Raw genomic sequence first — 25,418 nt, 5'->3', positions numbered from 1 at the left:
TCTTTAAAAGTAGTTTTTTATATCTTGTCATTCTTGGCACTGTTTCTAAAGAAAAACTCCTTCATCCCAAGCAAAAAAAGCACAAGAGGTGGAGTTTGGCTTCAGGAGATGTAACGCATATTCTCAGGCCTAGCAGAGAATCAACCAATGTATGGAGGGTTGCTATTGGGGGCTGAATGGGAAGGAAATCCCTTTTAGTAAATTCTCAAGCCACAGGCTGGAGACAGCAGCTAAATCAGAGGGCAGCATCCTCTGCAGAAGCAAGACATTCTGAGGGGCATGCCACTCCAGGAATCACACAGCCTGGGAACAAAACTGTTTGTTTTGTTGGGATGGCACAGTGATGCGGTGTGCTGTGAACCAGTAGCCACGGGATGGCACAGTGATGTGGTGTGCTGTGAACCAGTAGCCACTGGGTCAAACTGTGTGCTGGTTGTGAACAGGGGAAGCCAAAAATGCTGTCCTACTAGCAATGGGTTTTCGGTGGCTCAGTCCCCCTTACGTTGAAGCCCTGTGAGTAGCCAGAGCCACAAATGCTCCCAAGGCTGCCTGACCTTCTGTGCCAGCTGGCTGTGGCAGCTCACAGGGAAGGAGCTGGTGACCCCATTAGTACTGCCCCCCTACACTTGCAAACACGGAACTGTAGGAAAGCAGAAGTCTTGCAGGTTTGGTCGCCCAGCCCCTGCCTAAAGGAGGCTGCAGATTTCTGCAAACAGGTGAATAGACCAAAACCTGAAGTGCATCTGTAAAATGGACATTTACCTACTGCCCCAAATCTCTGACCTGACACTACCTATTAGTGCCCAAGATAAGACAAAAACGCACCTAAGGACTGTTATGAATGCTGCCTCCCAAGCCATCACAGCCCGTGCCACTGGTGTGAACAAAGACCCACTCAGTTAGTGGGGGAGATACTACTCTCCCCTGCCCCAAACAGGTCCTCATCTGGGTCTGTCTGGCAGGATTAGTCACAATTACCTCAGAGGCTCAGCCATGCCCCTTCTCTATCCTTCCTCTCCCGGGACCCTTAATCACAGCCACGTGGTAGAGGCCACTCAGTAACTAAGGTAGTGATCAATTTAACAAAAAAATGGGGAAGTCTGTGAACTCTACATTATATCTTGCCATACATAATCAGCCATTTCATAGATGCCTGACAAGAATTTCCCTTTGTGCTGAAACCCTCCCACCCCACGGATGGAAAGCAGGCAGATTCCGAGGGCCAGACAAGGGATTGGAAAGGGAACCCACACAAATCCACACTCCTTTTGTGACAGCAAGGCAGAAAGGCACGTCTGCCAGACCAGCAGTGACTCGGGCAGCTCAGGGGAAGCAAAGCATCCACCAGAAGAGGCTTTTCATGTTCTCTGTAGGGGTTGGCAGCTCAGACGTAATAAGCCTGAGCAACAATGGGACCAGCAAACGTCTTTCCAATGGAAAACACACTGCCTAGTCCCATAGGAAATGCGCATAAAGCAAACAACGCTGAGGGAAGAAGGGCCGAGCAAGGCGTCTCTACCAAACAGTTCAGGTCCACTCGGTGAAGCTCAGTCGTAAAGCGGACTCCTGGAGTTTGCTTCCTCTGCAGATCCAGCTCCTCATCACGGCAGACTGGCTGCCTGAGCAGAGGAAGAGGCTAGGGATGGGGGATGACAGAAAAGGGAGTGGGGAAGAAGCCCAGAAATATGAAGCCAAACTCCAAACTATATTTTGCTAATCATTTTTTTGATCAAAAAATTCAAAATAGAGAAAACCACAAAGTACAAAAGCTTTTCTGATGCTTTTCATTATCACAGAACACGCAACCTGTATGTAATGTGTGCAAAGAGGAAATGAGGGGCGGAGGGAGAGGAAGTCAAATTGGGGAAGGCTGGATGGTCATTTCACTTCTTCTCCTTCTTCTTATCCTAGAAATGGAGGAAAATTACCCAATTAACTTCTGGCATTGACATTTAAGCTAAAACTCTTGAGTCAGCCGATACCTCACTGCCTTTGGTTAGTGATTGGAAGGGATCCGGACAGTAAAAAGGGAGGAGAGGTGCTCCTTCAGGATAGGAGGAACTAAATCTTAACCATCTTCTGCTGGTGGTCTCCCAAGTCGCTACAGACTTGACAACAATAAAGGTTAAGCAGTTGCTCCCGTTGCTACCCCACTGAGTAGCTAGGTGGGCTGCCTAACCACTCCTGGCTACTCACGACCACGACAGCTCAGATCCCAACCACCGAAGGCTGCAGACCAGCGGTCTACCCTAAAATAACTGAACGAGAGGCCAAGACCAAGCCAAGATCAACTTTCCATTAGGCCTGAGAAGAAAGCATAAATCCTCAGCATAAATCAACATTCGAAATAATATAGTCCAGTTGAACTCTTCATTGCACTGGGGGGAAGCCCAGGGTATCATTACATGGATGAAAGGGATGTTGTTTTGACTGAAACTGCTTGGTCCTCAGTCCAATCGCAGTACAGACCAGAGGACCACCAATCCCATCTGGTCAACTGCTTCCATCACCACTGCACCGACTCACATTCCACCTTAAGTTCTGTAAAGAAAGGCCTGTGCTTTTATTTGTTCCCCTACTGCTGGAGTGGATGATGTTTGCCACTCACTAACCCTATACAGAATGCCTTTCTTGAAAAAAACTAAGACTAACAAATGGGTAACATTGGCCTATTTCTAAAATATATATACAAAAGCTGGTGGTATTATATAAATCCTCTAGATTATCTTTTTGAGTCACAACTATCTTTACAGCCTTTAAATCCTTCATATAGTAGATTGTTTCTTGTTGCCACTGAAGCTCTTTTCCTTTTGATACTAATCTCAGGGATTCATTTAAAAAAGAAAAAAAAAAAAAGGATGATTTTTACTTGTTCCTTTTTCTCCAACAGCTAAAGACTTCTAGTTGAACTCTTACTCAGTGGCCTGCCTTACAGTTACCCTGGACCCACACAGTGTGAGCAAGTTCTCAAGCTTTAAGTACACATAGATGCCGAGCTCAGGAGCCAGTCTTTCATCTTTAGGTGGTGCTAACCTTCTCATTCATAGCCAGGATCATCATGAGTTTTCTGAAGAGAGTAACGAAATCTAAGAAGAGGTCAACGCAGTGCCTGAAAGAGAAGAACCAGGTCACAAACTGCACTTCCCACTTTCCTTTATCCACAAGCCCACAAAGGTGCAGAACATAGAAACCCCGCCCCAACTCCAAGAGTCAACTTCACCAGCACTCCACCACCAACTAAGTAAAACTCTAGTGTCTGAGATCCTCTTCAACTCAGCGAAGCCATGGAGCATAGAGAAAAGAAAATTTAGACTCTGCAGAGGCCTGAGTCTGAACCTGGAACTACCATTAACTAGTTGAGACTTTGAGAGGATTACTACATTAAAAAAATTATATGCGTATCTTCTTCTCATTGTTAAAGGTTTAAAGAATACAATAGTATAAAGAGTAAAAGGTGAAAGATCCCCTTCCCTCTACTCTGCCTAGAGGTAACCACTATTCAAAGTATGGATAATTAAATACATATTATTAGTCCAACTTTTAAAAATCTGATGTCTTTCAGGAATTGAGGGAAACGATGCTTTTTGGTGCATAGTTCCAAAACCATGGATATCCTATCATGTATGCCCCTGAAGGCTGGCCACATAAGTCAGCCCGTGCCATCTGGTCCTTCTTATTCCTACCGATGTGGAAAGAAAGGTGAGTCAAGCAAAAGATCATCCCAGAGATCAGAAAAGAGTCGTCGAATGGAAGAGTATGCCTCCCCGCTTCATGCTCATTAAAGACCAGGTTTCACACTCACCAGATATAATCTTTATCTCCACTTTCAGCCTTTTCAATAATGAGTTGAGTATCAAAAAGGACAAAGCCACACATGACCACCAGTCCCACATACAGGTTTGCCTAACAAAAGAATGAGATGAGGTTACCACGTGGTAGACATTGTAAAGAAAAAACAGCCCTACCTCCTTCTGGCCCTTGGCCACTTGAAAGTACATCGAACGCTAACCCTACTGACATTAACATTCGTGGGAACTGAAGCCACAGTGAAGACCATATTACTTCCCTAGGCACAATTCTGCACTTCAGAAGGCTCCGTCCTGGGAGGGTGAGTGGCGAGGCTTCAAGAGCACTGCCCCACAAAGATGAGAATTCTTAGTCTATCTTGGCTATAGGGGGTTAAGCAAGAAAAAGAAATGCAAGGTAAATGGCTGCTGCAAAGTTATATGCAAATCTCACCTGGAAAAGCCAAATGGATCTGAAGAAAAGGTTCCCCAGGGAAGACAAGAGCATCAGGCTCATGGCTGACATCAAGATACCTGTAAGAGAAGACAAAAAGCCATCTTGAGAAAAGCCAAAGCAAAGTAAAGCAAAGCAATCCCATTAAAGGCATTCGTTACTTTCCCCCCAAAATGAAGGCTTTCAATTTCAACCCAACAGTCACAAGTTGGAGGCGAGGGCAAAGGTCCTAGTGAGAATTCTGGCTAAAGTGGAGACCCTCGCCCTATTTTCCAGTCCACACATACCTCCCAGAAAGAGGTAGCTACGGCGCCTGGCATAGAGTGCACTCAGGGTGAAGCAGGTGAAGATCATTGCTGTGCCCAGGAAGGCGGTGGGAAGGATGCTGTTAAGGGAAAAGACCATTATATCAAAGGCTACAGGTATATAACCTATATTTAGAAGGTATATTTAGAAGGTATATTCGTAAGACACTAGTAACATAGTTACCTGGGGTTGATGGCAATGCACAAGTCCAGAGCAGGGCCCAGGCCAACTCCTAGAAAACAAAAAGCCCCAGAACACAGCATTAACACCGATTTTTGAAGAGGACTCTCATCCAAAAGCTGATCATCAATAGCATGGGCATGCCTACAGTCCTAGAAAACAACAAAACAAGTGGACTAACGTAATTAAATCTCTCTCTCTTCCATCCTCAACTGTTTTCCAGAGAACAAATACTTGACTGAGTTATTTATGGACAGACCTGCACCAACTGTCCCCTTGGCTGAAAATCATAGATGACCCAGGAGGAATAGACATTAGGAAAAATGAAGCAGGCATGTCAAACATTTTCCAGCTAAATTATAAGGCTGCAAAACTCTGAAGAGCAGTGATGTGAGACTGTAATGTGGGCCAGATCAGGAATTAGATGAAAAGGATAAAGAGCAAAGCAGTGCCTTGTGGCCAACAACCTGTAGTCACGCAGGCTGACTCCCTCTGTAGCAGAAAAGGCCAGACCGGTTCTGCAGGTGGACACCTGCCAACAGGAGGGTGCGGCGGCAACCTGTTCCAGCTCCAATCTCTCCTCTACTCTGGCTTTTCTCTCCTTCTGATAATCCCACCCCTTTAATACCTTCAAAAACTAGCTTTCCCTGATCTAAAAATCTTAATCTCTAAATCCCTTCCTTTCTACAATTTCTTCAACACTGTATAGATTAGACGCACTCAGAACAAGTTGTACTAACTCAAATGTTGCTTTGCAAGTATTTTTACTATGTACCTTGAGACCTGTTTTCCTTAATGACAATTCTAGAAGATCTGCGCTTTTAATTCTTTCCTTGAGAATCAGCAAAGTGCCCTGTAGGATGGATCTCAATGTATGACTTTAATTAACTGTCCACAAGATTCAGAACAGATGCTCCTATGATAGTTGCCAGTGTGAGTTCAACTAAGTCAGATTCTTGGCCTAGTTTAGTCCCATGTCCACCATTAACAAGTTACGCTACCTAAGCTCTTAAACCTCATTCATTCAAGCATACAAATGCTTATTTTTGGATACAAAAGTAGAAGTCACAGACACTAGTCACAAAGAGCCCTCTAGATGGGGAAGCAAGATGCACCTCTATGAAATAAGAAAGCAATACAAGGCACACTCAAATACAAGATAGGATGGTACAGTGTGCCAGTTGGGGTGCATCAGAATAAATATATATCTTGGGCCTTAATCTAAAGAGATACTAAAAATACAGTGTCCCTCCCTCAAAATTAAACCAATCCCTTAACATACCTGTAAGGAAAGCAAATCCAGCAAGAAGTCCCAGTCTTTTTTGCTCAGTTTCATGGCTATGAGGTGTTGCCATCAGCCAAATCATCAACCCCAGGGATCCCAAGGCAGACAGCAGGCCAGCCTGTTAGATCCAGTCAATAATTAAACACTTGAAAGTATCAAATTTATTTTGCAAGAGACCTTATTGGGTTCAAATATTCACCTGGACTTCCTAATATTTGCTTCTAACCTGGAGGCAGCAGAAAAGGCAGTGAGGGCTGAGGAGAAAAACCAGAAGCTTGGAGGACAAGGTCAGGACCATGGTGGATGCTGGAGGCAGTCCATTAACTGTAACTGCCCAAGTCAAATTATGAGTCTGACCCAAGAAACAGAAAAGATGAATCAAAGTGACAAGTGCTTGAAGCATATTCCAATCTGCAGAACAAGTAGGAATGACCTCTTTTTGATCACTTTAAAACACACACACACACTCAAATGTATATACACACACACAGAAAAAACTGAATGACTGTGCCCCCCCCCTCAAATTCATGTTTAAATCCTAACCCCCAATTTAATGGTATTTGGAGGTGGGGTCTTTGGAACGTGATTAGATCATAAGGGTGGAGCCTTCACAAAGGGAGGTTAGTGACCTTATAAAAGAGATCCCAGAGAGCTCCCTTGCCCCTTCTACCATGTCACGACACAGGAGAAGATGGCTGTTTACACAGGAAGCTGGCCCTCACCACAGAACAAATCTGCCAGCACCTATCATGATCTTGGACTTCCCAGCCTCCCAAACTCTGAGAAACGTTTGTTGTTTAAGCCACCCAGTTTATGGTATTCTGTTAGAGCAGCCTGAATGAACTGAGACAGAGAGTAAGAACCAAAATGTTAAGTTAATTTAGGGTGATGGGATTATGGAGTTTTATATTTCCTTCTTATCACTAGTCTGTTTTCTAAATTCTCTACAATGAACATGCATTAGTTTTATAAGAAAAAAAAAATTTTGTTTTAAAGCAAGTGGGAAAAGTTACAAGCATTAGAAAGAGAGGAAAATCATCAAGGATGTATGTAGACACCAAAGTTCCTTCCTTCTTTTAAAGGTAGTCAATCCTCAGTTTTCACAGCAGTTCTGCTCTATACAGCCACTGTAAGCAATGAATCAGTGATACTGAACAAATGCTCCTGGAGGAAACAAAGGTTTAAGCTCTTTCGAGCCTCTTGTCACATTTTTATCAACTGGTCAATACAAAACCTTGTCGTATATGTCTTTTCTGTTTAAAGACACTTGGATATATACTGTTGACTCATCAGCATAGAACTCGTGCCCAGCCGCACTGTAATTCATGCCTGAACAAAGCTTATGTAACACACGTATTTTCTCTATAAGGCACATCACAGTCTTGCACTTAGCAATACCACTCAGCACTTTTTAGCACTATGCCTGAGGCCATTTTAAACATCAAAATCACCAAGAAAAACTATAAGAACGCAGGTGGCACTAAACAGACTATGAAAAAGACACTTGTTTACAGTATGAGAGCTTGAAAGAAGGCAGTGTTGCCTTGTTCAACCTCAGCCAGAACATGGTGCAATGGACAACTCGAATTTTTTGCCACTCTGTGTATGGCTGCAAATGTCCACAAAAGCACCATGAGAACTGATTTTAGGGTTACAAATGAATTTTGCTGAGTAGGTAAATCACAAATACGGAATCCATGAATAATGAGGATGACTATATTACTTAAAAAAACAAACAAAACACAACCAGACACCAAAAGGGCCACTTTTGCCTAAAAGGTAGAAAATGTTTTAGTCTGAACTTGAGGGATCAAAGCCCTATCTTTGAGTGTCTAGAGTAATTTTTCACACAACCTCTGCCAGGAGATGCCTGGGCATGGGGATGCCTGATCATGCCACTCCTCAGCAGTGGCAAATGCCAACACAGGCACACCCCTGTACTTACACTAAAAAGGTCACTCCAAAAGGGACAAGTCTTGGTTAGTGAGCTTCAAACTTTTTGATTATTCCTCAACCATCCCTTTTATTGTTTCTAGCCAAACTCAAACTCTCACTCAACAAAGGAAAATGAGTTTATCAAAGAATAAAATGGGCCAAATCCTTAAAGGTCTCAACCCTGTCTCTCCTGATAATCATACAATCAGTGTTCTGTATCCAACTACTACACAGTCATTCAGGCAAAAAAAGAGGAAGAATGGAAGAAAAGATAAAAAGGTTACTGTGCAAAACCAGCCCAGCACGCAGACCTCTCCCCAGTGGGTGGGGGTCTTGTGTGTCAGCAGCACACCGTTCAGTGTCAGGGTCAAAACATCCTGTTTTCAGTATTTAGAGAGGGCAGAGTTGCCAGAAAAATTAAATGGTTCTGCATGTCCTGATTTACAACTGGCTCTGGCTGGGTTCAGATCCCAAACTACTGAAAAGTATTAAGGAAGGACATAGGCTTGTACCACCCTGCTGAGCTAGTTTCTTCCTAATGCGATTTGTACCACAGCAACTAGAGGAGAAAACCGCTCTTACCTGAATGAAATGGGTGACCACATGGACATAGGCCCCGGCAGCCGCCACAAACATACAGAGGGCAAAACTGGCATAGACCTTCTTCAGGTGCTGCTGTGTCGAGGGGGTTCTAGGAAAGAATGTTAATAATGGCCATTACTCCAGGACCAATCTCATCTCTAAGCTAAGAATAACTTTCCTTCTTCTTCCCAGAGAATATGTGAAAGTTTTGGTACAATAAAAAAAGAATGCTTTGAAAACTAGGTTAACAAACAGAAAATCTTAAATGCTGAGGAAGGCCCCAATGCCCAAACTATGAACAATCATTACCCAAACTATAATAACTAAATGGCTTTCCAGCGACCACACCGCAGCCCTTAGAATTTGGGTGCTTTTATCAGATCCTCAGGATTCTAGCAAAGTTAATATGTTAGTTTGTACGTACAAAAGTTAATACATCAGGAAAAGGAAAAGAAACAAGATATAAAAGGAAATGTAATAAGGAAGTACAGTCAAGGTCAAAGCACTTACATGTGGGAAAATTTAAGGAGTGCATCAAAGTTGATCTTCCGATCAAATATGTTCATGATGCTAGAGTCTGTGGGACACAGCCTCCACTCTGTGGAATCAAGGAAATAAGAAAAGTTATTTTAAAGATACAAGGACACACAAAATAACAAACAACTTTCTTATGAAAAATAGCAACATACAAGTTTGGAAAAATGAAAGTTATATCTAAAATCCCACTGCCCTAACACCACCATTTGCATTTTTATGTATTTCCTTCTAGAATACATTTGCAATCATACGCAACCATTTTAAAGGGGACAGAAGAACCCATCTTCTTCTCCCCAAACTGTTTCATTACTAGCATTTGATTTCTATTCTTTCAGAAGATAACCTGCCCCTTTAAAAGACAGTTTGTTTCTTTGAGAAATTCTCTATTAGCAAGCTAGTTAAAGGGACCCAGTCTTACTGGAACATAAAGCAACTTGTCATTTTTTCAAGATGCCAGAGAATTCCCTCAGCAAAGGCACAGAAGCTTAAAGATAAAAAAGAAAAACTATAAAGCTGGGTCTGGCACTAGGGCTTGCATTTCTTAAATATACATTTAGAAACTTTCCACCCAATGCAATTTAGAACTGAACTGTAAGGGAGCCACAATTTTAAAAAGAGGAAAGTTCCTCCATGAAAAAGAAATTTGTGCAGAGAGAATTTTTTAAAACACAATTTCAGAACCTTTCTTACAGAAGAGTTGGAATAGTACAAGGAATTTCTGCACACTTCACCCAGATTTCCTAAATGTTAGTATGTCACCATATTTGCTTTATCCCCCCCTCTCTATATAGCAATATATGGAGACCTTTTCCTAACTATGCAAGACACAATGCCTCTTTACACCTAAACACTTCAGTATGTATATCCTGAAAACAATGATCAAAATCAGTAAATTAACAATAATACAATACCATTCTCTAATCTACAGATCTTATTCAGATCTTGTCAACTGTCCCAATTGTCAGAAAGGGCATTTTAAAACTGAACTACAGCCAGGTTACATTACATCAGTACCATAAAGTCAGGATCTTAAGTTTTGCTCCCTCCCGTATCGCACATGCAATCCTAAATAAACACATTTAACCTATAGAACTAAAAATCTAATCAAGAGCTTTCATCCTTCCTAAATAGCAATGCTCCAGATTCTTATTAGACCCATAATACCCATTCATTTCAAATCAGCCAAAAACGGGGGAGAGGAGGGGATTAAAGCTAAGCTGTTTGAAAGACAGGCCTACTACTCACTCACACCCATTCTATCAGCACCTAGCCCAATACTCAGCAAAATTAATCCAGGCAATAAAAGTTACAATCCCCAAACTGACTTCCCGAGGAATCCTGGGCCAGTGGAAAGATGCCATCCTTAGAGTTCACAAGCATCACTACCGCTTGTTTCCTGAGGCTCTCTCTCATACATGGAACAATTACAATGGCTGGCTTGCTTTCTCTGATTTCCTCTTTCCTTTCTCACCAACATCCCTACTCACCTCAGTTGTACTGTTAGTTTTGTTCTGAAGGATAGATACAGTGAGAAGCTGCAGAACCTACTAAAGCTGTTCCTCTCACCTCTAAATCACGGGGCTCTGGGCCCTCTTGATCTAGATGGTGCAATGGTTGCAGGCTATTGCACGGCCAACCAAAGCCTTCCATAACCATGATGAATCCGTCCTCTAGAGAACACACTTACAGGATGGCAGAATCCAGCACCTGGAAAGTGTCTTTGTTTAAAGCTTCCATTAACAGCCTTAATGACATCCCTAGACAGAACTTGCAACAGCACTGAAGCAACCTTCAGAGCCAAGTTTCTCAGTATTCACAACAAAGCTAGAGTGCCTCTTGCTTCCAATTTCAAGAGTTCAAGTGTGTGTGTGGGAGGGTGTGTGTTAAATCCTCAAATACCCTGGGGATTATTAGTCAGAAAGGGGCAACACTCTGTAACCAGACCCCCCTGAATGGAAACTGTGGGAGGGGAGAATGGCAGTTTGCTCTCTGGCATTTCCCAGGGGGTACTGACTGTCTCTCTTACAACTGCTGATGGAAAAACCAAAACCATCAAAGGTTGTGAGGATAGGGACAGAGGTATCAAATATGAATTTCTCCATGATTTAGTGCCTTGCAATTTAAAATCATTAAAAAATTAATTAAGACCAGTTTTCCAACATTACTACCAACTCTAAAATTTAAGTGAAATATGTAATCACCAAATTTTCTAGATGCAAAGGTACACAGCAATTTTAGTAGCAGCTTCATGGGGAAAAATACAATGAAGTATACATTTAATAATTATGACATGATGTATATATGACATAATTTCAGAACTATTAAAATTAGAAGGGGAAATAGTTAGGTCTTAGAATCAAGGAAATATATGACAGTTTGCTCTCGGTCTGTTCCAAACAGACAAGAACTAACATATAGATAAGTAATGAGTTAAAACTGTTCTTATAACTTTCGCCAGATAGACTAAACTTACCAGTTTTCTATCTTAGCCTCAACTGCTTGTGCTCAGAAGCTGTAGAGAAAAGATATCTACATTTCAATGGTTCATATGCCAACTCAGCTGAACAAGATTAAATTGCATTCATAACTCAAAAATAGCAGCTCCCATACCAAAAGTATTTTCAGTCCCAGGGACAGTCAGCTCTCAACAGGGCTTGAAGTATTCAAAACCGTTAACCAAGTAACTCAGCTAACATTCCAGAAGGGCCCCCATAGTTAAGCAAAAATCTTGGTTTTAAAAAAAAGTACAGGGAATTCCCTGGCAGTCCAGTGGTTGGGACTCCGCATTTTCACTGCCGGAGAGCCCAGGTTCAGTCCCTGGTCAAGGAACTAGGATCCTGCAAGCCGTGCAGCGTGGCCAAAAAAATAAATAAACAAAATAAAAAATAAAAATAAATGTAAAAGCACATTAAAATGATAAATTTTATGTTATATATATTTTACCAAAATAAAGGGAAAACGTATACTACAAGTTACTCAAAAATTATTCATTATAGGACTCCCCCTAACATACACTGAAGCCCACTACGGAACGGAAACCAGCATTGGTCTGTCTCACCCTGGACCCCAACTCGTACAGAGTTCTATACTCAAATCTAAAATAGGGAGGTGGACAGTGCCTCAGAGACTCATGGGAAATTTGCCTGCACTGCATTTGTAAATGAGAAGTAAATGTTCAGGCGTTACATAACCAAATTCCTTTTATTTAGTTTAGAGACTCATTTTATGCCTTCATCCTTTGAAAGGCAGAATACCAAAACTTGTCATGCATATATTGCTCAAGCTTTGTTGGAAGTGTCACCATCCGTGGTTCCCCAGGCCAGCCTCTCTGCCAGAGCCACCCAAAAACAAAACAAAAAACTTATTGCACAATAGGACTTCCCTGGTGGCGCAGTGGATAAGAATCCCCCTGTCAATGCAGGGGACACGGGTTCGAGCCCTGGTCTGGGAAGATCCCACATGCCACGGAGCAACTAAGCCCATGTGCCACAACTACTGAGCCTGCGCTCTAGAACCCACACGCCACAACTACTGGAGCCCGTGCGCCTAGAGCCCGTACTCCTAGAGCCCGTGCTCCGCAACGAGAAGCCACCGCAAGAAGCACACACACCATAACAAAGAGTAGCCCCAGCTAGCCACAACTAGAGAAAGCCCGCGTGAAGCAACGAAGACCCAACGCTGCCAAAAAAACAAAAACAAAAAAACCCTTACTGCATAGGTTTATCAAGATAGAAAAACTCAAGTAAACACACTGTTTTGAGTTAGGTATTCCTGGGGTCTGCTTTTGTTTGAGGAGGGAAGGGCAGCAGGGGCAGGTAGGAGGAGACAAATATTCTTATCAATTAACATCTTTGTCTTCTTACATATTGTTAAATCTCTTGTTGTTTTCTAAGAACCTTCCTTACCCATGTCCTAAAACAAAATATTATTATCAACAGCCAAGCCTTAAATTAAAAAAAAAAAAAAATTCTCCTCAATCTTATTCCAACACCTATTAAGTACAATGCATATGAAACATGGCCAAGTGGCCAAAAGCTATGCAAAACAATCATGCATTTAGTCTTCTTTTTTTTTTTTTTAGTCTTCATTTTTAAAAAATCCTTGCCTTTGAAAAAGAAAAGCTTACTGACTCCTGGAGCCAGCCCAGAAGCTGCCTCAGTGTATACAATTTAACAACATTAAACCAACCAAAGAAACACTGTTCACGCATTTAATTAAACATACAGTGCATGAATTATATGGTTCTTCATTCCCGTTGTAGTAATTCAAACATCTTGAATCCTGTTCCCACACACCCAAAAGGGACCAAATTGATACTTGAGAGAAGAAAAATCTCATGTGGTTAAAAAAAAAAAAGGTGGTGGTGGTGGGGGGGGAATTGTAATTTTTTTAGTAGTTCTTTCTACTGAATAGTTTGTAGAGTCTACAACCATGTCCCTAGCATAGTGGTTAAGAGCACAGCCTGCTGCGTTTGAATCTTGGCTACATCCTTAGCTGTGTGACGGAGCAAGTCTCTGGCACTTAACGTCACTGTGCTTCAGTTTCCTCATTTGTAAAATAATAACATTTAATATTCCCTACTTCATACGGATGAGGACTAAGTGAGATAATACAACATGCTAAGAATAGTGCTTCGTACATAAGAACAGCTCAATATATTAACCATTGTTTTTACTAGTGTAATTCATTACTCTCATGTCCTCAGTGCACAATTTTCCCCCTTTTCTTAAATTTTTGTTGTTGTTTATAATCATTTAATGAATGTTCCAAACACACCCTTCACAGGCTACAGGTGATGATTTTCCCTTTTAGAAGTCTAGTTTTAGGGACGTCCCTGGCAGTCCAGTGGTTAAGACTTCGCTTTCCAATGCAGGGGGTGAGGGTTCAATCCCTGACCGGGAGCTAAGATCCCACATGCCTAGTGGCCAAAAAACCAAAACACAAAACAGAAGCAATATTGTAACAAAGACTTTAAAAATGGTCCACATTAAAAAAAAAAATCTAGTTTTAGAAGACATTTATCATAGGCCTAATATACATATGCTCTGTATTTTAATTTTAAAAATGTATTACTCAAGAATTAGAAATGAAAAAGGAGAGTAACAACTAACACTGCAGAAATACAAAGGATCATGAGAGATTACTACAAGCAACTATATGCCAATAAAATGGACAGCCTGGAAGAAATGGACAAATTCTGAGAAAAGCACAACCTCTGAGACTGAACCAGGAAGAAACAGAAAATATAAACAGACCAATCACAAGCACTAAAACTGAAACTGATTAAAAATCTTCCAACAAACAAAAGCCCAGGACCAGATGGCTTCACAAGCAAATTCTAACAAACATTTACAGAAGAGCTAACACCTATCCTCCTCAAACTCTTCCAAAATACAGCAGAGGGAGGAACACTCCCAAACTCATTCTACGAGGCCACCATCACCCTGATACCAAAACCAGAAAAAGATGTCACAAAGAAAGGAAACTACAGGCCAATAACACTAATGAACATAGATGCAAAAATCCTCAACAAAATACTAGCAAACAGAATCCAACAGCACATTAAAAGGATCGTACACCATGAGCAAGTGGGGTTTATCCCAGGAATGCAAGGATTCTTCAGTATACACAAATCAATGTGATACACCACATTAACAAATTGAAGGAGAAAAACCATATGATCATCTCAATAGATGCAGAAAAAGCTTTTGACAAAATTCAACACCCATTTATGATAAAAACCCTCCAGAAAGTAGGCATAGAGGGAACTTACCTCAACATAATAAAGGCCATATATGACAAACCCACAGCCAACATCGTTCTCAATGGTGAAAAACTGAAACCATTTCCTCTAAGATCAGGAACAAGACAAGGTTGTCAACTCTCACCACTATTATTCAACATAGTTTTGGAAGTTTTAGCCACAGCAATCAGAGAAGAAAAAGAAATAAAAGGAATCCAAATCGGAAAAGGAGTAACGGTGTCACTGTTTGCAGATGACATGATACTATACATAGAGAATCCTAAAGATGCTACCAGAAAACTACCAGAGCTAATCAATGAATTTGGTAAAGTAGCAGGACACAAAATTAATGCACAGAGATCTCTTGCATTCCTGTACAATAATGATGAAAAATCTGAAAAAGAAATTAAGGAAACATTCCTATTTACCACTGCAACAAAAAGAATAAAATACCTTGGAATAAACCTACCTAAGGAGACAAAAGACCTGTATGCAGAAAACTATAAGACACTGATGAAAGAAATTAAAGATGATACAAACAGGTGGAGTGATATACCATGTTCTTGGATTGGAAGAATCAACACGGAAAATGACTATAGTACCCAAAACAATCTACAGATTCAATGCAATCCCTATCAAACTACCAATGGCATTTTTCACAGAACTAGAACAAAAAATTTCACCATTTGCATGGAAACACAAAAGACCCCGAATAGTCAAAGCAATCTTGAGAAAGAAAAACAGAGCTGGAGGAATCAGGCTCCTGGACTTCAGACTATACTACAAAACTACAGTAATCAAGACAGTGTGGTACTGGCACAAAAACAGAAATTTAGATCAATGGAACAGGATAGAAAGCCCAGAGATAAACCCACGCACATATGGTCACCTTATTTTTGATAAAGGAGACAAGAATATACAATGGAGAAAAGACAGCCTCTTCAATAAGTGGTGCTAGGAAAACTGGACAGCTACATGTGTGAATGAAATTAGAACACTCCCTACCACCATACACAAAAATAAACTCAAAATGGATTAAAGACCTAAATGTAAGGCCAGACACTATAAAACTCTTAGAGGAAAACATAGGCAGAATGCTCTATAACATAAATCACAGCAAGATCCTTTTTGACCCACCTCCTAGAGAAATGGAAATAAAAACAAAAACAAATGGGACCTAATGAAACTTAAAAGCTTTTGCACAGCAAAGCAAACCATAAACAAGACAAAAAGACAACCCTCAGAATGGGAAAAAATATTTACAAATGAAGCAACTGACAAAGAATTAATCTCCAAAATTTACAAGCAGCTCATGCAGCTCAATATCAAAAAAACAAACAACCCAATCCAAAAATGGGCAGAAGATCTAAACAGACATTTCTCCAAAGAAGATATACAAATTGCCAACAAACACATGAAAGGATGCTCAACATCACTAATCATTAGAGTAATGCAAATCGAAACTACAATGAGGTATCACCTCACACCAGCCAGAATGGCCATCAAAAAATCTACAAACAATAAATGCTGGAGAGGGTGTGGAGAAAAGGGAACCCTCTTGCACTGTTGGTGGGAATGTAAACTGATACAGCCACTATGGAGAATAGTATGGAGGTTCCTTAAAAACAGAACTACCATACGACCCAGCAACCCCACTACTGGGCATATACCCTGAGAAAACCGTAATTCAAAAAGAATCATGTACCACAATGTTCACTGCAGCACTATTTACAACAGCCAGGACATGGAAGCAACCTAAGTGTCCATCAATGGATGAATGGATAAAGAAGTTGTGGCACATTTATACAATGGAATATTACTCAGCCATAAAAAGAAACGAAATTGAGTTATTTGTAGTGAGGTGGATGGACCTACAGTCTGTCATACAGAGTGAAGTAAGTCAGAAAGAGAAAAACAAATACCGTATGCTAACACATGTATATGGAATTTAAAAAAAAAAATTGGTTCTCAAGAACCTAGGGGCAGGACAGGAATAAAGACGCAGATGTAGAGAATGGACTTGAGGACACGGGGAGGGGGAAGGGTAAGGTGGGATGAAGTGAGATAGTGACATGGACATATATACACTACCAAATGTAAAACCTATAGCTAGTGGGAAGCAGCCGCACAGCACAGGGAGATCAGCTCGGTGCTTTGTGACCACCTAGAGGGGTGGGATACGGAGGGTGGGAGGGAGACGCAAGAGGGAGGAGATATGGGGATGTATGTGTATGTATAGCTGATTCACTTTGTTATAAAACAGAAACTAACACACCATTGTAAAGCAATTATACTCCAATAAAGATGTTAAAATATATATATATATAATTGAATCACTAATTCACAGCTAGCTATATTCTCAAGGCATAATATTTACCCAAAGAGAGAGTAAAATTACATGGGGGGGAGGGGGAGTCTAAGAAAATTATGAACTGGAATTTAAAGGAACTTGGTAAATCTTACTACTGATTAAAACAACTTTTGTTTAAATGCCATGCCTCTCCTCTGGCACATTTACACTGTACCTCCTGTCCCCCAGGACCACAAAGGTGTTTTGAGACAGCCTAATGACCACTAAGTGATAATCTGATGTGGTAGAGAATTTGATCAAGTAAATGTTTGTTTATTAGCTTGATGCTTTCCTTGCCACCCCTAGGAAGTAAGTCAGTTTGATTTCAAGAAATCCAAGAAATTCTGTCTCGACTAGGGCTGGGCTTTGATTGTCCTAGATCTGGACTCCAGATGTCCCAGCCCATCCCTTAACTTGAACCAAAATCCCTGGATTAGGTAACCCTGAATCTCTAGGAGGCTGCCTCAGAACCAAACCAGTAACTGGAGATGGAATGCCTACTTCCTTCAATAAATTATTATTTTTTGCATCAAACTGACACTGCTGAATCTCCCTCTCTAAAAGCACAACTGTTTGACAGACAGTGAATCACAGAATGGTCCCAATGTCCTAAATACATAATCATCCTCCAATATAAACCAGCAATCCCTGCCCAATAAAACCATATTTAGCCCAAATAAGAGTAGACATAGGACAAACAGCACACTCACTCAGCCCTCATCCTTGAAGCTCTTTTTCCCCCAAGTGTTTTGGATTCCAGTTAATTGTTCAGGAACTTTTCTCACACTTTTCACTGTAAGCAGCCCCACACTTAAGTCTCTAGAATAAATCTAGACCCCCATCATCTAATCAAGTGTTGCGACCACAAATCAACATTCCCCAGCTGGCTCAGAGAGGAGCCTACCTTAATAGAGGGTCACTGAAGTGGCCCTAAAAGCAGTCTCTACAGTTTTTCTCTCCTTGGTTTGAATATTGTTTTTGAAAACAAAAATGAGTATGTATAATATAAAAACTACTTCATGAAATTTGGTTAGAAACTCTAGAGGAAAACAAGGTGGAGTAAAAGACACTTCTGGCAGATTCTATAGCCAAGTCAAAGTAGCAAAGGAAAATTTAGCAGGATAGTGCATCAAGAGAATAGTCAGTGTTTTCCCAGGAGACTAATACCCTTGGGTAGTTTATGAAATAAAGTGAAACTCTTCAGGCTAGCAATAGTACCTTTTATAACAATACCATTGACTGCATTTATATGAAATTAAACAAATTTCAAAGTGTTTTATTATATACACTATTCCCTTTGATCATCACACACATGAAGAAATGACAAGAATGATTAGTCCCACTTTAAAGATTAAAAAGTAAGTTCAAAAAGGCAGCATAATAGTGGCACGAGCACTCGATTTGGAGTCACAAGTCCTGCCATAGTCTACCACATAACTTTGGGGAAATCATTTTACCTAAGGTCATCTAGGCTTCCTCATCTGGAAGGATGATTAACTAACACCTGCTCTACTAAGCTCATTGAATGCCAATAAGAAAATCTGTGTGAAATTATTGTAAAGTGCTAAACACTTTACAATGGACATTAAATGGACATTAGTACTGACCAACATCAGAAAGTTGAAATAAATAGTAGAGCCACGGACTTCCCTGGTGGCACAGTGGTTAGGAATCCGCCTGCCAATGCAGGGGACACGGATTCGAGCCCTGGTACGGGAAGATCCAATATGCCGCGGAGCAACTACTGAAGCCCGCGCCCCTAGAGCCCGTGCTCTGCAACACGAGAAGCCACCGCAAGGAGAAGCCCGCGCACCGCAACGAAGAATAGCCCCCGCTCGCCGCAACTAGAGAAAGCCCGCGCGCAGCAACGAAGACCCCTAATGCAGCCAAAAATAAATTAATTAATTAATTAAAAACAAAATAGTAGAGCCAGAACCAGGTTAGGGGTCTTCTGACCTCTCAAGCCTGGTGCTCTTTTTACTATTACACCCTACAGTAGAAAAGCAAGTTTTCCTTAAAGCAGTTTCAGCCATAGGTCAAGAGAAATTGTAAAACAACAACAAACATATGTTGATTCCTATTATACTTTTCTGTATTTTTCAGCATTTCTACAGTAAGTACGAACCATATGCATAAATCAAGAAAAGATGTGGAAATGCTGACCAAATATCTGGATTAATTTTACCTTTCTTTCCTATTCTTCAGGAGAGTGAGACTTCACTGGATCAATAGTGGGGAAGGGAGAGAAGGGAAGAAAGAGGGTACTAAGCCAGGTTTCCACAACAAAATGAATAATGGAAGAAGGAAACTCTGAATCCAAACTACAGACTGCATTTCTCAAGGATTCAACCATTCTGACCCCACTGGAGGAAAATGGCAGAGAATCTAAATGTCAACATACTCCTGAAGCCAGGCCAAAAAAAATATTAGACAAGGAGGAATAATAAAACACCAAAGAGGGTAAATCAAATAATTACAGAAATGTGTTTGCAGAAGCCGTAAGAAATGTAGTTATGAAACTTTTATCTTTCTTGAATTTAATTCTTAAACTACACATACAACCAAAAGATAAACTTGAAATAAATAAGTAACTAGAAAAGCCCATTCGCCATTAACCTTTAACCTTGAAATTTTTGTCTACGTTTCAGGCACAGTCAGCTCTTCTACGTGATTACACATTCACAAGTTAACTATTGCTGGAACAGAGTTTCAAGTTCAGACAGGTTTTTGTTGTTGTTTGGTCAATGAAAGGCTCATGCGGCAGGCAATGCAACCTGGGCTGGCACCGGGCTGCAATTTCTCACTTAATAAACACACAAAAATACCACAGCTCCAGCAAGTACGTCCAAGAAAAAAAGAAAAACAACCGCCCAACGACGCCTTTCCTGAGCGGACTTTGAGAAAGACGCCCACAAGGCCCAGGACCAAGCAAAGCCAAAGCCACCTCACCTGTCCAAAAGTAACCAATCAGACCTGAGCGGGGCTGCCCTGGGGGGCTGGCAAGCCAGGCCTGGCCCCGGTCTCTCCTCATCTCCCGCCTCTGCTGTTGGCTTCCAAGAAACTAAGGAGCCTCGCGGGTCACAGAGGAGTGTGACATCACCCGCCCCGCCGTGACAGGGCAGCCTGCCGGACCAGGCCCTCCTGAGTCCCAGTCCCCGCCGCTCACCCAAATGGGGCCCGGCCAGAGGACCCCCAGCAGGCCAGGGATCTGTCGGGGGGGGGGGGCGATGACCACAAACCCGTAAGGTTTCGCTTTCATTCTCCTCGGAAGGAAGGTGCGGGGGACGTGCCCTGAATTCAAGGGATCGAGGCTGGGCCTGGGCCGTCTACACCGGGCGGAGAAGGAAGAAGAGGGACGCGCAACAGGGGGGGAAAGGGCAAGCAAGAGTCTTCCCTAGCGCTACCGTGCAGAATCCGCGCCTCGACGCCCCCCAGAGACCCCTTGGACTCGTCCCCGCCCCTCCCCCGCTCCGGTACGGTTGCGCGTGCGCGGTAGTAGTTCTCGTTTTCCTCCCCTCCCCGCCTAGCTTTCCGGAGTCCAGTTGTCGACCAGGGCCCACTTTCCCCAGGATGCAGTCAGTCCGAAAACGGAGACTACTCCCACTCTTGCTCAAGCAATAACTGCTAACCCTCTTTCCATTTCTCACTCCCGGCTTGCACAGTCCTAGCTTCAGACGTACCTTCTCACTCGCCGCTCAGGAGCCCAAACAGCTCTCCTATCACCGGATGTGCTTCTGACTCTCCCAGGGTCCGCTCCGGACTCTTTACCTCGCGTCCGCCCCTCGAGGGAAGCCCCGCCCCCGCGTTCCGCTTAAGGCAAGTCCTCATTGGCCGTTCGTTGCACTTCTGCCTTTCCATTGGCTGTACTTGCATAAACAACAGCTGCTTACTTCAGAGCCATTTGCTTAACGCCCGTGTCGATCAAGACTCTAGCCGCCAACCAGCGTCGTAGCGAAAGATATCCGCCTTCTTCCCTCATAGTAAGAAAGGGTCGCGGTCCAAAGCCGCCTCTAGTGGACAAAAAGAAGAGGGGCAGGCCCCACCCAAGACACACGGCAAGTAATTCAGCCTCCAATACGCGCGGTAGGATAGCACCGCAAAGTCCCGGGATTCTGGTTTAGGCTGGTCATGGAATGTTAAAGGGGGAAAGAGATTCAGAGAACACATAGAAAAGCGCTCTCACAAGGGCCAATTTACCGTGAATCTAGTGAAGCTTAGAAGGCTCAGCGAATTCTCCAGGAACTCGAGGAGGAATTAGCAGCCCCAGTCCTGCATCGGACGCACGGACCCCACCCTGGAGATCACCCTCTAAGCCTAAGTGGTGGTCCTGGGGTCTTGGGCGGGGCCAGCGGGTTGCAAGGACCACCTCCCCATCCACCTTGCTTGGGGGAGGTGGGTATTAGTGCAGTGGGTGGGAGGGGAACCAGTGTGGCTATCTGGCTGAGCTGCTCTGGCAGCCCTGAAGAAACTAAGCCAAGGAAGATCAAAGGACTGGAGCTCCCCGAGGACAAGAAGCAATACTTGCGCAAGAACTTATAGTAAGGAGTTCTGAGACTGATTAAAAAAAAAAAGTTTCTGCACTATCAATTTTTTTCAAAAACTTTTTTTGCTAATTTATCTTTCTAGTATCGCTTAATATCTTATAAAAATAATACAACATGGTCATACGAAGAGGCAAAGAGTATGCAGCCAAAAAAAGTAGAAAAAGATAAAAAAGCTTATAGTGGTTGACAGGCAAGTTGGTAATAATAATGTGGGTTTTTTGAATTGTGTTATGTTTGTGGTTTTGTCAGCATTTTAAAATCTAATGATTTCTTATTCTAAATAAATATTGACTTTATTACATAATTTTGTATTCTTTTTCTTAAATACAGCATTATAATTGTAGATGTTTGGGGCTGCACAAAACATAGATCCACCCATGCCCCTCGTTTTACAGATAAGGAAACAGGCCCATGGACAGAAAATGTTCTGGCAAAATAAGAGAAGAAACTTAGATTAAGCATTTGATCAGTGAAGATCAAATCAGAATGCAGGATTTAGGAAACTGCTTTCTAGAAGGATAGAATAGCTTTTTTTTTTTTTTGGCGGCATCTCCCCGACCAGGAATGGAACCCGGAACCCGGGCCCTCAGCAGTGAAAGCGCGCAGTCCTAACCACTGGACTGCCAGGGAATTCCCTAGAAGGCTAGCATAACTATCTTTTCAGTAAAGAATACAAATGGACAGGGTATGATTCTCGGTACACAAATGCAGATATGCAATAAACATTTTATTTTCTATAGTGCAACCTAATGTTTACTCTGAACCTTATTCCACTGGAGTGGGAGAAAATACATTATCAGTCTTCCTTGAGGTTTCTCTCCCTACCCCACCCTAATTTCTGCCACATTTCTGGGGCTAAAGTGCTTGGGAACAGGGCCTATCTGGTTCCTGGTCATCAGTTCACACAGGTTGCTGCAGAAGTTTTTACCTTTGTACTGGTGTGGCCCTTTCAGGTACAGCAGTAGCTATTTCCTTGCCATACTTAAGCCACAAGAAATCTTTTGTCAAGCTAATATTGAATTCTCCACCTAGAACAAGAGGTTGCTAAGAGTTTGGCCTGTACAGTGTTGACCAACATAGTTTATTCATTCATTGATGACATAGATTATTCCCTCCATTTCTGACTCAGGGTCTCTCATGAGGTTGCAATCAGATGTCAGCCAAGGATGCAGTTATCCAAAGGCTTGACTGGAGCTAGAGGAATTACTTCCAAGGTATGGCTGACAATTTGGTGCTGGCTATTGGTAGGAGGCCTTAGATCCTCTCCAGATGGGCTCCTCCACAGGGCTGTTTGAATGTCCTCACAGCATGAGGGCTGGCTTCTCCCAGAGTGAGCAATCCCAGTGATAGAGAGAACTAGGTGGAAGCTCTTTTTACAACTTATCTTCACAAGTTGCAGAGCAATCACTTATAATAATACCCTTATTCCCAGACCCCTGTCCTGGGTCTTGTGCCTCAGAGGGCCTCATGCTTTGGAAGGCCTTCCTGGAAATTTTCTAAGTCTCCCTCATGTGCCTGGGACCAACCTGGGCCAGTAGTGCCATCAAGGCTCAGCCCAGACCAGTTCCTGCTGAGCCCTTGTCCCAATTTCTCCCCTTCATGGGGTTCTCCAATTCCAGGGTGCCCAAGGAACTCTGAAACTCATGCCTGTGTCATTATCCCAAGGCCCTGTGATCAGGTCTCAATTCCAAGAGGGCATCCTGGTGAGCTGATCACTCGTGCTAGCCAGCACAGTATTTCTTTTGTGGAATCGCATGAGATTGGGTCTCCAGGATCATGCTGACATGCCTACTTGTGGGTCAGACAGAAGATGAGCTCAGGCCTCTGGGCTACCAACAGTCTTCTACTAACCTTTGGGCTTGAGTTGTATGTATGGGTCCCTGTATTGATCCTCTCCTGTCAGTGTTCTGACTGTGGAGCTGTGTGTGGTCCATAGCACCAGAGGACAACAGAATGACAGCGGGCATCTTTTATCCTGTACTTCACTACACTCAAGCCACTCCCACCCCCACCCGCTGCCCACCCCACCACTGGCACCCAGGGTAGTCACTCCATCTCCTCCAAAGACTCTGGGATGTATGTCAGGCAGTCCTCTGGGAGTAGCCCCCCCTTCCTCCTCCAAGATCACTTCTGGATGTTTTTGAGACTGTTGCTGCACAGTGCCAACAGGCCCTTCCCAACTAATGTCCTCTTTTGCTTCTGAATGCTGTGGTGATACAATGTTCTCACCCATGTCAGTCTTAAGTCATGCCAAAGGAGACATGCACAAATGACATCACTCCTCTTGCTCTATCCATAATGTGTGGAAGATAAGGATGTGGTTAACACTGAAAGAAATCACAGTCTGGGAATGCTGTGATTATGGTTTAAAAAGTATAAGAGAAGATATGGTTAGAAGAGGTGTTGTTCTACGCTTATGGTATAAAATTCTGAATGAAAATTTAACATGACCATAAAACAAATTACTGTTCAAATCTTCTTGCATATTCTGGGTAAGACTTGCATTTGTGGTCACCATAAACAAAGCACAGTAATAATTTTTGAGAGAGTCATGGGTGACATGTGGATAACGTGGTGTCATGGGTAATGATATAACCTGGAGAAAACAATAATATAAGGGAACTACAGGAACAAGAATATCTATATTGTTTCACTATAAACAGAGTACAAAGACCCTTGGCATTGTATTAACAGTGTTACTAAACAACCCAATCAAAAAATGGGCAGAAGATCTAGATAGACATTTCTCCAAAGACATACAGATAGCCAAAAAGCACATGAAAAGATGCTCAGCATTGTTAATTATTAGAGAAATGCAAATCAAGACTATGATGAGGTATCACCTCACGCTGGTCAAAATGGCCATCATCAAAAAGTCTACAAACAGAACTTCCCTGGTGGTGCAGTGGTTAAGAATCCGCCTGCCAATGCAGAGGATACGGATTCAATCACTGGTCCGGGAAGATAGCACATGCCACAGAGCAACTAAGCCTGTGCTCCACAACAAGAGAAGCCACGATAATGAGAAGCCGGCGCACCGCAACACAGAGTAGCCCCCGCTCACCGCAACTAGAGAAAGCCCGTGTGCAGCAGTGAAGACCCAATGCAGCCAAAAATTAAAAAATACAAAAAATAAGGTTTAAAAAAAAAATGTCTACAAACAATACATGCTGGAAAGGATGTAGAGAAAAGGGAACCCTCCTATACTGTTGGTGGGAATGTAAATTGGTACAGCCACTATGGAGAACAGTATGGAGGTTCCTTAAAAAACTAAAAATAGAATTACCATACGACCCAGCAATCCCACTACTGAGCATATACCCAGAGAAAACCATAATTCAAAAAGACACATGCACCCCAATGTTCATTGCAGCACTATTTACAATAGCCAGGTCATGGAAGCAACCTAAATGTCCATCGACAGAGGAATGGATAAAGAAGATGTACATATATACAATGGAATATTACTCAGCCATAAAAAAGAATGAAATAATGCCATTTGTAGCAACATGGTTGAACCTAGAGATTATCATGCCAAGTGAAGTAAGTCAGATAAAGACAAATATCATATGATATCACTTATATATGTAGAATCTAAAAAAATGATACAAATGAACTTATTTACAAAACAGAAACAGATTCACAGACTTAGAAAACAAACGTATGGTTACCAAAGGGGAAAGGGAGGGGGGATGGATAAATTAGGAGTATGGGACC

The 25,418-nt window shown here is 42.3% G+C and overlaps 1 protein-coding gene across 4 annotated transcripts; it reads right to left on the bottom strand.

The window, feature by feature from the left end:
• Positions 1-368: 368 nt before the first annotated feature.
• On the bottom strand, positions 369-20,943 carry TMBIM6 (transmembrane BAX inhibitor motif containing 6). 4 transcript variants are annotated; one of them, XM_036865128.1, is made up of 11 exons: positions 20,838-20,928; positions 11,538-11,576; positions 9,038-9,125; positions 8,528-8,636; positions 6,008-6,128; positions 4,729-4,777; positions 4,527-4,624; positions 4,240-4,319; positions 3,803-3,903; positions 3,034-3,109; positions 369-1,907 (listed from the first exon to the last, which is right to left on the bottom strand). In XM_036865128.1, the coding sequence occupies exons 3-11, from the start codon at positions 9,091-9,093 to the stop codon at positions 1,884-1,886; spliced, it is 714 nt and encodes a 237-aa protein (XP_036721023.1). In that variant the 5' UTR covers positions 9,094-9,125; positions 11,538-11,576; positions 20,838-20,928; the 3' UTR covers positions 369-1,883. The 4 variants fall into 4 exon arrangements, with proteins under 4 accessions (XP_036721023.1, XP_036721022.1, XP_036721024.1 ...); XM_036865127.1 differs by lacking the exon at positions 11,538-11,576 and having other exon boundaries at positions 20,838-20,943; XM_036865129.1 differs by lacking the exon at positions 20,838-20,928 and having other exon boundaries at positions 11,538-11,589.
• Between the last annotated feature and the right edge of the window lie 4,475 nt (positions 20,944-25,418).

Source organism: Balaenoptera musculus, chromosome 10 (assembly GCF_009873245.2).
Source record: "Balaenoptera musculus isolate JJ_BM4_2016_0621 chromosome 10, mBalMus1.pri.v3, whole genome shotgun sequence".
Taxonomy (NCBI): domain Eukaryota; kingdom Metazoa; phylum Chordata; class Mammalia; order Artiodactyla; family Balaenopteridae; genus Balaenoptera; species Balaenoptera musculus.
Note: the sequence above shows the minus strand (reverse complement) of the source record. Positions and strands in the feature narration are given on the sequence as shown.